Source organism: Hemiscyllium ocellatum, unplaced genomic scaffold (assembly GCF_020745735.1).
Source record: "Hemiscyllium ocellatum isolate sHemOce1 unplaced genomic scaffold, sHemOce1.pat.X.cur. scaffold_3422_pat_ctg1, whole genome shotgun sequence".
NCBI lineage: Eukaryota > Metazoa > Chordata > Chondrichthyes > Orectolobiformes > Hemiscylliidae > Hemiscyllium > Hemiscyllium ocellatum.
The window spans coordinates 32,905-47,794 of NW_026868416.1; the positions used below are offsets into that span (position 1 = coordinate 32,905).

The 14,890-nt window shown below is 52.3% G+C and overlaps 1 protein-coding gene across 1 annotated transcript; it reads right to left on the minus strand.

Annotated features, from left to right (window-relative positions):
- Positions 1-1,544: 1,544 nt before the first annotated feature.
- On the minus strand, positions 1,545-7,747 carry LOC132813175 (sulfotransferase 1C2-like). The gene is made up of 7 exons (XM_060823092.1): positions 7,539-7,747; positions 6,554-6,685; positions 6,348-6,445; positions 5,979-6,105; positions 3,396-3,490; positions 2,772-2,952; positions 1,545-1,726 (listed from the first exon to the last, which is right to left on the minus strand). The coding sequence occupies exons 1-7, from the start codon at positions 7,705-7,707 to the stop codon at positions 1,551-1,553; spliced, it is 978 nt and encodes a 325-aa protein (XP_060679075.1). The 5' UTR covers positions 7,708-7,747; the 3' UTR covers positions 1,545-1,550.
- Between the last annotated feature and the right edge of the window lie 7,143 nt (positions 7,748-14,890).

Sequence of the window (14,890 nt, forward strand, 5' to 3'; positions counted from 1 at the left end):
GTGGGGGAGCCCAGAACTAGAGGGTTATAAAATCACGAGGGGGACATGGATAGGGTAAATAGACAAAGTCTTTTCCCCTGGGGTGGGGGAGTCCAGAACTAGAGGGTTATAAAATCACGAGGGGGACATGGATAGGGTAAATAGACAAGGTCTTTTCCCCCTGGGGTGGGGGAGTCCAGAACTAGAGGGTTATAAAATCACGAGGGGGGACATAGGTAGGGTTAATAGACAAGGTCTTTTCCCCCTGGGGTGGGGGAGCCAGAACTAGAGGGCAGAGGTTTAGGCTGAGAGGGGGAAAGAGATGCAAATCTGTCCCAAATCTCGGACTGGATCTGTCTAAGCCGGTCCAAATTATGGACCCGAGTCCCCAAACTGTTACAACACAGCGGGGATCCCTCTCTGTTAATGAAACCAAACCACCAGAAAAGCTCACCTCACAGTGTAATCTGTTCACTTATGAGCAACAGGGAACTCCCCGAACCCCACTACTGAACGAAAAATAACCTCAATTTATTCCTTAACTCTAAAGGTGAACATTGAACAACACCTATTCACAGCTCGAAGCAATCTCCCTTTCTCTTAACCCCTTCCTACCTGCCTCCAGCTCGATAGAGATATATTGTTCTAATAAAGACCCGGATTAAAATTACGTCAACTTAATTTCAAAACCACACAGTCACTGTCGTCTCTGGTGGCCTCCTTCTTTCAGCTAGAGATCTCCCTGGGTCACCTTCCTGACAGACACCAGTCAGTGTACAGATATCTCCCTGAGAGAGAGAGGGGGACTGAGAGACACCAGTCAGTGTACAGATATCTCCCTGAGAGAGAGAGGGGGGACTGAGAGACACCAGTCAGTGTACACTGACTGGTGTCTCTCAGCCCCCTTCTCTCTCTCTCTCAGGGAGATATCTGTACACTGACTGGTGTCTCTCAGTCCCCCCTCTCTCAGGGAGATATCTGTACACTGACTGGTGTCTCTCAGCACCCCCTCTCTCTCTCTCTCAGGGAGATATCTGTACACTGACTGATGTCTCTCAGTCCCCTCTCTCTCAGGGAGATATCTGTACACTGACTGGTGTCTCTCAGTCTCCCCTCTCTCTCAGGGAGATATCTGTACACTGACTGGTGTCTCTCAGTCCCCTCTCTCTCAGGGAGATATCTGTACACTGACTGGTGTCTCTCAGTCTCCCCTCTCTCTCAGGGAGATATCTGTACACTGACTGGTGTCTCTCAGTACCCCTCTCAGGGAGATACCTGTACACTGACTGGTGTCTCTCAGTACCCCTCTCAGGGAGATACCTGTACACTGACTGGTGTCTCTCAGTACCCCTCTCAGGGAGATATCTGTACACTGACTGGTGTCTCTCAGTCCCCTCTCTCTCAGGGAGATATCTGTACACTGACTGGTGTCTCTCAGTCCCCTCTCTCTCAGGGAGATACCTGTACACTGACTGGTTTCTCTCAGTCCCCTCTCTCTCTCTCAGGTTGGGTTTCTGTCCGTTGTGCTGTAAGTGCAGGTTGATGTGAAATAATTTGCGAATGCGTTTTTGTTAATTAATTGAACATTTAATCTGAATCGATGAGTTGTTCACGTTGTTCTGGTCTCGTCCCGGTCCCAGCTCCTGGCGAAACCTCACCGAGCACGGAGCCATCTGTCTCTCGTAATGTTCATCAAAACGTTCATTCTCAGCCACCGTGAAATGGGTCTTCCAGTCTCCCACCTCACCTGGGAGGGAGGGATAGAGGGAGAGACAGAGGGAGGGAGAGGGGGAAACAGGGAGGGAGAGGGTGGGAGGGAGAGAGGGAGAGACAGAGGGAGGGAGAGGGGGAAACAGGGAGGGAGAGGGTGGGAGGGAGAGAGGGAGAGACAGAGGGAGGGAGAGGGGGAAACAGGGAGGGAGAGGGTGGGAGGGAGAGAGGGAGAGACAGAGGGAGGGAGAGGGGGGAAACAGGGAGGGAGAGGGTGGGAGGGAGAGAGGGTGGGAGAGAGGGAGGGAGGGTGAGAGAGGGGGGAACAGGGAGTGAGAGAGGGTGGGAGAGAGAGAGAGACAGAGGGAGGGAGGGAGAGAGAGAGGGGGGGAACAGGGAGTGAGAGAGGGTGGGAGAGAGAGAGAGACAGAGGGAGGGAGGGAGAGAGAGGGGGGAACAGGGAGTGAGAGAGGGTGGGAGAGAGAGAGAGACAGAGGGAGGAGGGAGAGAGAGAGGGGGGAACAGGGAGTGAGAGAGGGTGGGAGGAAGATAGAGAGAGACAGAGGAGGGACGGAGGGATGGAGAGGGGGAAATAGAGAGGGAGAAGATGGGAGACAGAAGATGGGAGGGAGAGAGAGGTAGAGAGAGAGAGGAGGGAGGGAGAGAGAGGGGGAACGAGGGATGGAGAGGTTGGGAGGGATAATGGGAGAGACAGAGAGGGGTAGGGGCGGTGGGAGAGACACAGAGGGACCCAGAGGCAGACAGGGAGAGATGGTGTCAATCCCATGGATGAGTAGGTGATGGGAGAGAACTGAGCCCCTCCATCCCCTTGCCCCTTTTCAGAGCCCACCGCCCCTTGTCATCGCTCAGAGGGAACCTCAGCGAGTCTCTGCAGTGGGTCTTGTAGAGGGTACACACTGCTGTCTCTCTGCTTCGGGGGGGGGGGGGAGGGAGTGAACCCCCAGGATGTTGATAGTGGGGGGGAGGGGGGATTCAGTGACGGTAACACCATTGAACGTCAAGGGGGCAATGGTTAGATTCTCTCTGTCCCCCACCTTTTTGGCCTCTGACCTTGAACCCACCTTTCCTCATGAACCTGGAGATGGATTGGTCCATGATGTTGCTGGGCAACGTTATGTAATTAGCCATTGGGTTGTCCCTCATGACCTTGAAAGAGGAGAGATGGACAATCTTCTCGAGGACGTCATCTTCTAGAACCTTCCCCATGAACCGGGCCACCTTCTGGATCTCCCTCCTGGGGTTCTAGATGGAGAGGAGCAAAGGAGAGAGGGGTTAGAGCTCCCGGGGTCAGGGAGAGGGTCCATGCAGGGTCAGGGGTCAGTGAGTGGGTCCATGCAGGGTCAGGGGTCAGAGAGAGCGTCCATGCAGGATCAGGGGTCAGAGACAGGGTCCATGCAGGGTTAGGGGTCAGAGAAGCTCCATCCAAGGTCAGGGGTGAGGGAGAGGGTCAATGCAGGGTCAGGGGTCAGTGAGAGGGTCCATGCAGGGTCAGGGGTCAGGGGTCAGAGAAGGTCCATCCATGGTCAGGGGTCAGTGAGAGGGTCCATCCAGACCCTGATGTCTCTTGTCTCCCTCTCCCTCCCCCTCCCTCTCCTCCCCCTCCCTCTCTCCCTCTCTGCCCCCTCCATTCTCGCTCTGTCACACCCTCCAACCCTCGTTCTCCCCCACACTCTCTCCATCTTTACCTCCTTCATGTCTTCATAAAAGAGGAAGAGAATCCGATGTTTCTCCTTCGCTTCCCACCAGCCCTTCGCATGGTCATACCAGGATCCCCAGGAAACTGGAACACACAGAGATCGCACAGTCAGATCCCAGTCTCCCTCCCCTCAAAACCCACTGCCACGGGGTCAAAGATTCAACACAGACAGTGTAGAGGGAGCTTTACTCTGTATCTAACCCCTGCTGTCCCTGTCCCAGGGATGGGGGGACAGTGTAGAGGGAGCTTTACACTGTATCTAACCCCTGCTGTCCCTGTCCTGGGAGTGTTTGATGGGGGACAGTGTAGCAGGAGCTTTACTCTGTTCAAGGTTTGTGCGAAGATTTGTAGCTCGGGTGCTCGTTGTTGTGGTTCTGTTCGCCGAGCTGGAAGTTTTTGTTGCAAACGTTTCGTCCCCTGGCTAGGAGACATCATCAGTGCTCTGGAGCCTCCTGCAAAGCGCTTCTCTGATGTTTCTTCCGGTATTTATAGTGGTCTGTCCTTGCCGCTTGCGGGTGTCAGTTCCAGCTATCCGCTGTAGTGGTTGGTATATTGGGTCCAGGGCAATGTGTTTGTTGATGGAGTTTGTGGATGAATGCCATGCCTCTAGGAATTCCCTGGCTGTTCTCTGTCTGGCTTGCCCTATGATCGTAGTGTTTTCCCAGTCGAATTCATGTTGCTTGTTGTCTGAGTGTGTGGCTACTAGGGATAGCTGGTCGTGTCGTTTCGTGGCTAGCTGATGTACATGTATGCGGATTGTTAGCTGTCTTCCTGTTTGTCCTATATAGTGTTTTGTGCAGTCCTTGCATGGGATTTTATAAACTACATTAGTTTTGCTCATGTTGGGTATTGGCTCCTTTGTTCTAGTGAGTTGTTGTCTGAGTGTGGCTGTTGGTTTGTGTGCTGTTATGAGTCCTAAGGGTTGCAGTAGTCTGGCTGTCAGTTCTGAAACGCTCCTGATGTATGGGAGTGTGGCTAGTCCTTTTGGTTGTGGCATGTCCTCGTTCCGTGGTCTATCACTTAGGCATCTGGTGATAAAGTTGCGCGGGTATCCGTTTTTGGCGAATACCTTGTATAGCTGTTCCTCTTCCTCTTTTCGCAGTTCTGGTGTACTGCAGTGTGTTGTGGCTCTTTTGAATAGTGTCCTGATGCAGCTTCGTTTGTGTGTGTTGGGGTGGTTACTTTCATAGTTTAGGACTTGGTCTGTGTGTGTTGGTTTCCTGTGTACCCTTGTGGTGAATTCTCCGTTGGGTGTTCTCTGTACTATCACGTCTAGGAATGGGAGTTGGCTATCCTTTTCCTCTTCTCTCGTGAATCGGATGCCTGTGAGTGTGGCATAGATGATCCGGTGTGTTTTTTCTATTTCCGTGTTTTTGATGATTACGAAAGTGTCATCGACATATCTGACCCAGAGTTTGGGTTGGATTTGTGGTATGGCTGTATGTTCTAACCTTTGCATAACTGCCTCTGCTATGAGTCCCGAGATTGGTGAGCCCATGGGTGTTCCGTTGATTTGTTCGTATATCTGATTGTTGAATGTAAAGTGTGTAGTGAGGCACAAGTCCAGTAGTTTAAGTATGCCGTCTTTGTTGATAGGTTCCGCCTCCTGTGTTCTGTTCTGTATGTCCAGTAGGTTGGCTATTGTTTCTCTGGCTAGGGTTTTGTCAATCGAAGCGAACAGTGCCGTCACGTCGAATGAGATCATGGTATACAAGGTATTCACCAAAAACGGATACCCGCGCAACTTTATCAACAGATGCCCAAGAGATAGACCACGGAACGAGGACATGCCACAACCAAAAGGACTAGCCACACTACCATACATCAGGAACGTTTCAGAACTGACAGCCAGACTACTGCAACCCTTAGGACTCATAACAGCACACAAACCAACAGCCACGCTCAGACAACAACTCACTAGAACAAAGGACCCGATACCCAACATGAGCAAAACTAATGTAGTTTATAAAATCCCATGCAAGGACTGCACAAAACACTATATAGGACAAACAGGAAGACAGCTAACAACCCGCATCCATGAACACCAACTAGCCACGAAACGACACGACTAGCTATCCCTAGTAGCCACACACTCAGACAACAAGCAACATGAATTCGACTGGGAAAACACCACTATCATAGGGCAAGCCAGACAGAGAACAGCCAGGGAATTCCTAGAGGCATGGCACTCATCCACAAACACCATCAACAAACACATTGCCCTGGACCCAATGTACCAACCACTACAGCGGACAGCTGGAACTGACACCCGGAAGCGGCAAGGACAGACCACTATAAATACCGGAAGAAACATCAGAGAAGCGCTTTGCAGGAGGCTCCAGAGCACTGATGATGTCTCCTAGCCAGGGGACGAAACGTTTGCAACAAAAACTTCCAGCGCGGTGAACAGAACCACAACTTTACTCTGTGTCTAACCCCGTGCTGTCCCTGTCCTGGGAGTGTTTGATGGGGGGACAGTGTAGAGGGAGCTTTACTCTGTATCTAAACCCGTGCTGTCCCTGTCCCTGGGTGGGTTTGATGGGGGGACAGTGTAGAGGAAGATGTTTCTCACTTTGACCGTCCATGAAATTTTGGAGGAATTCCTGCCAGGTCCCAGGGTGAGGCATGTTTTGGCACATCCGATGGAAGTGAAAGTAGGAGACCGCATTATCCTTGGCATTTCGAGCGACTACAATTACCTGGGAACAGGGAGAAAGATGCATTCATTAATCCCCTCAGTATCTCCCCCAAAAATCTATCCATCTCCCAGTCTCCCGCACTCTCCCCGTGTCCCTCAGTGTCTCCCCCCAACAATCTATCCATCTCCCAGTCTCCCTCACTCTCCCCGTGTCCCTCAGTGTCTCCCCCCAACAATCTATCCATCTCCCAGTCTCCCACACTCTCCCCATGTCCCTCAGTGTCTCCCCCCTCAGTCCCGTACCTTACAGTCCTGCTCCCAGAAGGATTTGGGAACGAGTTGGAAAGGCAGGTGGGTTTTGACCGTCCGCGGTGACTCCATCTTCTCCAACAGCTCGATTCCTGCAATTAACCCGGACAGGGTTAGCCCGGGCTGGGGGGGTCCCACACGTTATCCTCCCTCCTCACCCCCTCCCAGGGGTACAGGGGGACACTGACAGAGACACTCACCGCTGGGAAGATTGATCGGACCAGGGAAAAACTCCAGGAAGGGGATGCGGTCGTAGACAGGAGCCCGTCTACACACCTCCACATCGGCCTCACAGTTAATGAGATCCACAATCTCCTGGGTCCAGGTGGTCCCTACGGAGGGAGGGAGAGGGTCAGAGACAGAGAAAGGGAGGGAGTGGGAGGAAGAGGACAGAGCAGCAGAGTGAAGGACAGGGCGTAAAATATAAACATAGTCAATCATTCAACCAGACCCTCCCTAACCCACTCGCCATGTCTCCGCCCTGGGGCCCTCACCATCTCCCTCCGTCATGGGGCCCACCCTCTCCATCGTGGGACCATGTCTCTCCCTCCACCCTGGGGCCCTCACCATCTCCCTCCGTCATGTGGCACACCCTCTCCATCGTGGGGACCATGTCTCTCCCTCCACCCTGGGGCACACCCTATCCATCGTGGGACCATGTCTCTCCTCCACCCTGGGGCCCACCCTCTCCATCGTGGGACCATATCTCTCCCTCCGCCCTGGGGCCCTCACTATCTCCCTCCATCGTGGGACCATGTCTCTCCCTCTGCCGTGAGGTCCTTTCATTTCACCCTGGAAACTCTCCCTCTCTCCTGGAACCCTCTCCCTCCGCCCTGGGGCCCTCTCTCCCTCTCCCTCCGCCCTGGGGCCCTCTCCCTCCGCCCCGTGACCCTCTCTCCCTCTCCCTCCGCCCTGTGACCCTCTCCCTCCGCCCTGGGACCCTCTTTCCCTCTCCCTCCGCCCTGGGGCCCTCTCTCCCTCTCCCTCCGCCCTGGGGCCCTCTCCCTCCGCCCTGTGACCCTCTCTCCCTCTCCCTCCGCCCTGTGACCCTCTCTCCCTCTCCCTCCGCCCTGTGACCCTCTCCCTCCGCCCCGTGACCCTCTCTCCCTCTCCCTCCGCCCTGTGACCCTCTCTCCCTCTCCCTCCGCCCCTGTGACCCTCTCTCCCTCTCCCTCCGCCCCTCACCTGCTTTGGGGTAGGTTGCGATGAGTAGATCCCCGGCCTTTGCCTGGAAAGTCTCCACCAGGCTCCAGTTGTCTGCGATCCAGTCTGGGAACGCCACGTCCTGGACCAGTTTAACCTGGGGCCTGGTCAGCACACAGTCCTTCAGGTCAGAGTGAGACCCCGTCTCCATCCCTCAGGCCTGGAACCGGGACACACACACACGGGTCAGTTCACCCACTCTCCCCGGGGAGCGAGAGACAGAGAGATGGAGATAGAGAGATGTAGATAGACAGAGAGAGAGAGACAGTGAGAGAGAGAGAGAGAAGTTCCTCCCCCTCTCAGCCTTAAGTTGGTGTCCCTTCACTCTGAGACTGTGCCCTCTGTCCCTGGACTCTCCCATCAGGGGAAACATTCTCTCAGCCCTGACCCTGTCAAGCCCCTTTAAGGATCCTGAATGTTTCAATGGGATCCTCTCTCACTCTTCAAACTTCACGGGGGAGAGTCCCACCCTGTCTAACCTTTACTCAGAACGCAATCCTCACACCTCTCTCTCTCTCTCTCTCTCTCTGACCTTTCTCTGTCTGTCTCTCAGCACATCAGCTCTCCCTCAAATTGAAAAGATTTATATTCCCATATGCTCACACATAGACACTCCCTCACAGTCACACACTCCCTTACACACACACTCTTTCACCCAGACACACTCACACTCTCTCTCATGCTCACACACACTCTCGCTTTCTCTCTCTCTCTCTCTCTCACACACACACACACAAACACAAAACGTTGTCAGCCCATGACAATGAGGAGAGAGAAGGAGACCCAGCGAGAGACACGGACAGAGGGAGGGAGGGACAGGGACACAGAGGGAGGGTGGGACAGAGAGACCCAGCGAGAGACGGGGACACAGAGGGAGGGAGGGACAGAGAGACCCAGCGAGAGACGGAGACACAGAGGGAGGGTGGGACAGAGAGACGCAGCGAGAGACACGGACAGAGGGAGGGAGGGACAGGGACACAGAGGGAGGGTGGGACAGAGAGACCCAGCGAGAGACGGGGACACAGAGGGAGGGAGGGACAGAGAGACCCAGCGAGAGACGGGGACACAGAGGGAGGGTGGGACAGAGAGACCCAGCGAGAGACGGGGACACAGAGGGAGGGTGGGACAGAGAGACCCAGCGAGAGACGGGGACACAGAGGGAGGGTGGGACAGAGAGACCCAGCGAGAGACGGGGACACAGAGGGAGGGAGGGACAGAGAGACCCAGCGAGAGACGGGGACACAGAGGGAGGGAGGGACAGAGAGACCCAGCGAGAGACGGGGACACAGAGGGAGGGTGGGACAGAGAGACCCAGCGAGAGACGGGGACACAGAGGGAGGGAGGGACAGAGAGACCCAGCGAGAGACGGGGACACAGAGGGAGGGTGGGACAGAGAGACCCAGCGAGAGACGGGGACACAGAGGGAGGGAGGGACAGAGAGACCCAGCGAGAGACGGGGACACAGAGGGAGGGAGGGACAGATAGACCCAGCGAGAGACGGGGACACAGAGGGAGGGTGGGACAGAGAGACCCAGCGAGAGACGGGGACACAGAGGGAGGGTGGGACAGAGAGACCCAGTGAGAGACGGGGACACAGAGGGAGGGTGGTTTTGAAGGGGGTGTTACCTACAGGATCTCAGTCAGTGAGGAGTTCAGGGCTGTCTGTGTGAGACTCCTGCTGTGGACTCTGAACAACTGAGCACCAGTCCAGTGGGAGCAGGCTCTGATAACATCAGCCGTCACTTTGGGAAGGCACAGGGTAATCTGATTGGTGGCTGGGGAGAAGGGGAGGGAGCTGGAAGGGTGTATCCAACTGACAGAGAGGAGTGCTCACTGTCCGCTACAGGACAGTGTCAGAGCGCTGGGATACTGGAGAGGAGCTGTGAGAGAGACCGCTCTCTCTCTCCCTCTCCCTCCCCGTTCCCTCACTCTCTGTCTCTGTCTCTGTCTCTGTCTCTCTCTCTTTCTCTCCCATTCCCTCACTCTCTCAGTCTCTCTCTCTCTCTCTCTCTCTCCCCTTCCCCACTCTCTCTTCCTCTCTCCTCTCTCTCTCAGTTTCTCTCTCCCTCCCCACCTCTCTCTCTATCGCTCTCTCTCAGTCTCTCTCTTTCTCCCCATTCCCTCACTCTCTCAGTCTCTCTCTCTCTCTCTCTCCCTCTCTCCCCTCTCTCTCTTTCTGTCCTCTCTCTCTGTTTCTCTCATCCTCCCCCCAGCCTCTCTGTCTATCCCTCCCTAGTTTTTCTCTCTCTCTCCCTCCCCTCCCACACTCTCTCTCTCTCCATCCCCACTCACTCTCTCTTTCTCCCCTTCCCCACTCTCTCTCTGTCCCCACTCTCTCTCTCTCCCCACACATGCACTATGTCTGTGTGTGTATGTGTGTGTCTCTCTCTCTCTCTCTCTCCCCACACATACACTCTCTCTCTCTCTCTCCATCCTGTTCTGACAGGGCGGTGTACCCCTCTGCTAATTTAAACCAAACACTCAGAAAAGCCCACCTTGCCTGGTAATCTGTTCAAGTCTGAGCGACAGAGAACTCTCACATTCCACTGTTTAAAGAAAAAAAAACATAAATTTATTCTTCAACTCTAAAAGTCAACATTAAGCAACAACGATTCACAGCTCGGAGCGCCCTCCCCTCTCTTAATTGCTTATTACCTGCCTCCAACTCTATAACAATATATTGTTCCAATAAAATATTTATTACAGTTACATCAACTTAATTTCAAAACCATGCAGTGGCTGCTGTCATCAGTACCTGTAGTCTTCCCGCTGACGATCTCCCTGGGTGGTCAACTTTCTTTTTGCTGTCGAGATGTTTCATGTGAAAAAAAAGGTATCTTTGATAGAGAGTGTTTTGCTCGCAGTTAGTCTCTCGATAGCAGCTACTCCGTCTGACTTCTCAAAAGGCCTGCTTTCTCCATACCCCAAACATCAGAGCGTTTCATCGCTTCGACATCGGCCAACACAATAAATTCAAACTCGATTGGGTTTTGGTATCCTGGGGCATAATTCAAATTGCTGTCAAAACAGCGACCAGCGCCCGGGTATCTGCTTCACAGCCAAATGTTAAACATTTTCAGTTTTCCAGTACACTCTGAGACTGCTAGCTTGTCATGGACACAGTTTCTTGAATGTTCTCAGTGTAAAACAGCGTTCACACTGTCTTAAAGGTACAGTACACGCCCTCCATTTCATAACACCTTCCCCCTCCCCTTAAGAAAACATGAGCCATGATAATGAAAAAATAGCTGTTAATCAAAGTTCATATTGATTTCTGCACACACACGCACGCACACATGTTTATAACATTCGTATCAGTGCGATCAGGCAGGATTTAGGATGGGTTAGAAAACTGCAGGGGATGGACCCAATTAAAATGTGGAGCTCATTCAAGGAACAGCGAGTGTGTGCCCTTGATAAGTGTGTCCCTGTCAGGCAGGGGGAGGGGGCCGTGGTTTACGGAAGAATTGGAAGATCTTGTCAAGAGGGAGAGGAAGGCTTACGTGAGGACGCGGTGTGAAGGCTCAGTCGGGGGGCTTGAGGGTTCTAGGTTAGCCAGAAAAGATCGAAAGGAGGGCTGAGAAGAGCCGGGGGGGACATGAGAAGTTGTTGGCGGGTAGGATCAAGGAAAACCCGACGGCCTTCTGTAGGTATATCAGGAATCAAAGAATAACTCGAGTAAGATTAGGGCCAATCAAAGATGGTCGTGGGAAGTTGTGCGTGGAATCGGAGGACAGAGGGGAAACGCTCAATGAATACTTTTTGTCGGTATTCACACTGGAAAAGGGCTATGTTAGTGAGAACACGGAGATACAGGCTACAGGATTAGATGGGATTGAGGTCGACAAAAGGTGTGGTTTGAGCGATGTTGGAAGATCTGAACATAGATAAGACCCCCCGGGCCAGATGGGATTTATCCTCGGGATTCCCTGGGAAGCCAGGGAGGAGAACTGCAGAGCCGTTGGCATCGGTGTTTACACCATCATTGTCGAGAGGAGCAGTGCCAGGAGACGAGAGGATGGCAAATGCTGTTCCCTTGTTTACGAAGGGGAGTGGGGACAACCCGGGGAGTTACAGACCAGTGAGTTATGGGCAGGACTGTCAGCTTCATGTTGCAGGATACAAATGCTACAGGAAGGAGAGAAAGGGAGGCAAGAGAGGAGGGGGAGTGGTGTTTTTGATAAGGGATAGCATAACAGCTGTGCTGAGGGAGGATATTCCCGGAAATACATCCAGGGAAGTTATTTGGGTGGAACTGAGAAATAAGTCAGGGATGATCACCTTATTGGGATTGTATTGTAGACCCCCTAATAATCAGAGGGAAATTGAGAAACAAATTTGTAAGGAGATCTCAGCTCTCTGTAAGAATAATAGGGTGGTTATGGTCGGGGATTTTAACTTTCCAGACATTGACTGGGACAGCCATAGTGTTAAGGGTTTAGGTGGAGAGGAATTTGTTAAGTGTGTACAAAACAGTTTTCTGATTCAGTCTGTGGATGTACCCACTAGAGAAGGTGCAAAACCTGACCTACTCTTGGGAAATAAGGCAGGGCAGGGGACTGAGGTGTCAGTGGGGGGAGCACTTTGGGGCCTGCGACCATAATTCTATTCCTTTTAAAATAGTGATGGAAAAGGATGGACCAGATCTAAAAGTTGAAGTTCTAAATTGGAGAAAGGCCAATTTTGACGGTATTAGGCAAGAACTTTCGAAAGTTGGGTGGAGGCAGATGTTCGCAGGTAAAGGGACGGCTGGAAAATGGGAAGCCTTCAGGAATGTGATAACGAGAATCCAGAGAAAGTATATTCCTGTCAGGGTGAAAGGGAAGGCTGGGAGGTATAGGGAATGCTGGATGACTAAAGATATTGAGGGTTTGGTTAAGAAAAAGAAGAAAGCATATGTAAGGTACAGACAGGATAGATCGAGGGAATCCTCAGAATTGTATAAAGGCAGTAGGAGTATACTTAAGGGGGAAATCAGGAGAGCAAAAAGGGGACATGGGATAGCGTTAGCAAATAGAGTTAAGGAGAATCCAAAAGGGTTTTTACAAATATATTAAGGACAAAAGGGTAACTAGGGAGAGAATAGGGCCCCTCAGAGATCAGCAAGGCGGCCTTTGTGTGGAGCCGCAGAAAATGGGGGAGATATTAAACAAGTTGTTGTGGTTCCCTTCGCTGAGCCAGGAATTGGTGTTGCAAATTTCTAGGTGACATCCTCAGGGCTTGGGAGCCTCCTGGGAAGCGCTTCTGTGATCTTTCCTCCGGCATTTATAGTGGTTTGTCTCTGCTGCTTCCGGGTGTCAGTTCCAGCTGTCTGCTGCGGTGGCCGGTATATTGGGTCCAGGTCGATGTGCTTATTGATAGAATCTGTGGATGAGGGCCATGCCTCTAGGAATTCCCTGGCTGTTCTCTGTTTGGCTTGTCCTATAATAGTAGTGTTGTCCCAGTCGAACTCACGTTGCTTGTCATCTGTGTGTGTGGCTACTAGGGATAGCTGGTCGTGTTGTTTCGTGGCTAGTTGGTGTTCATGTATGCGGGTCGTTAGCTGTCTTCCTGTTGGTCCTATGTAGTGTTTTGTGCAGTCCTTTCATGGGATTTTGTACACTACGTTGGTTTTGCTCATGCTGGGTATCGGGTCCTTTGTCCTGGTGAGTTGTTGTCTGAGAGTGGCTGTTGGTTTGTGTGCTGTTATGAGTCCTAGTGGTCGCAGCAGTCTGGCTGTCAGTTCGGAAATGCTCCTGATGTATGGGAGTGTGGCCAGTCCTTTGGGTTGTGGCATGTCCTTGTTCCGTTGTCTTTCCCTTAGGCATCTGGTGACCTGATAAAGGTACACAAAATCATGAGGGGGACATGAATAGGGAAAATAGACAAGGTCTTTTCCCCCTGGGGTGGGGGAGCCCAGAACTAGAGGGTTATAAAATCACGAGGGAGACATGGATAGGGTAAATAGACAAAGTCTTTTCCCCCTGGGGTGGGGGAGTCCAGAACTAGAGGGTTATAAAATCACGAGGGGGACATGGATAGGGTAAATAGACAAGGTCTTTTCCCCCTGGGGTGGGGGAGTCCAGAACTAGAGGGTTATAAAATCACGAGGGGGGACATAGATAGGGTAAATAGACAAGGTCTTTTCCCCCTGGGGTGGGGGAGCCCAGAACTAGAGGGCAGAGGTTTAGGCTGAGGGGGGGAAAGAGATGCAAATCTGTCCCAAATCTCGGACTGGATCTGTCTAAGCCGGTCCAAATTATGGACCCGAGTCCCCAAACTGTTACAACACAGCGGGGATCCCTCTCTGTTAATGAAACCAAACCACCAGAAAAGCTCACCTCACAGTGTAATCTGTTCACTTATGAGCAACAGGGAACTCCCCGAACCCCACTACTGAACGAAAAATAACCTCAATTTATTCCTTAACTCTAAAGGTGAACATTGAACAACACCTATTCACAGCTCGAAGCAATCTCCCTTTCTCTTAACCTCTTCCTACCTGCCTCCAGCTCGATAGAGATATATTGTTCTAATAAAGACCCGGATTAAAATTACGACAACTTAATTTCAAAACCACACAGTCACTGTCGTCTCTGGTGGCCTCCTTCTTTCAGCTAGAGATCTCCCTGGGTCACCTTCCTGACAGACACCAGTCAGTGTACAGATATCTCCCTGAGAGAGAGAGGGGGGACTGAGAGACACCAGTCAGTGTACAGATATCACCCTGTACTGGTGTCTCTCAGTCCCCTCTCTCTCAGGGAGATATCTGTACACTGACTGGTGTCTCTCAGTCCCCCCTCTCTCTCAGGGAGATATCTGTACACTGACTGGTGTCTCTCAGTCCCACCTCTCTCAGGGAGATATCTGTACACTGACTGGTGTCTCTCAGTCCCCCCTCTCTCAGGGAGATATCTGTACACTGACTGGTGTCTCTCAGTACCCCTCTCTCTCAGGGAGATACCTGTACACTGACTGGTGTCTCTCAGTCCCCTCTCTCTCAGGGAGATATCTGTACACTGACTGGTGTCTCTCAGTACCCCTCTCAGGGAGATACCTGTACACTGACTGGTTTCTCTCAGTCCCCTCTCTCTCTCTCAGGTTGGGTTTCTGTCCGTTGTGCTGTAAGTGCAGGTTGATGTGAAATAATTTGCGAATGCGTTTGTGTTAATTAATTGAACATTTAATCTGAATCGATGAGTTGTTCACGTTGTTCTGGTCTCGTCCCGGTCACAGCTCCTGGCGAAACCTCACCGAGCACGGAGCCATCTGTCTCTCGTAATGTTCATCAAAACGTTCATTCTCAGCCACCGTGAAATGGGTCTTCCAGTCTCCCACCTCACCTGGGAGGGAGG

Bases quoted from the DNA above. Each gene is read 5' to 3' on its own strand.
- LOC132813175 (XM_060823092.1), bottom strand. From the start codon at position 7,707: ATGGAGACGGGGTCTCACTCTGACCTGAAGGACTGTGTGCTGACCAGG. The intron at 6,106-6,347 runs GTACGGGACTGA...CCCTGTTCCCAG, and splicing joins TCTGGGAGCAGGACTGTAAG to GTAATTGTAGTCGCTCGAAA. The intron at 1,727-2,771 runs GTGGGTTCAAGG...CCTCCCTCCCAG, and splicing joins CTCCAGGTTCATGAGGAAAG to GTGAGGTGGGAGACTGGAAG.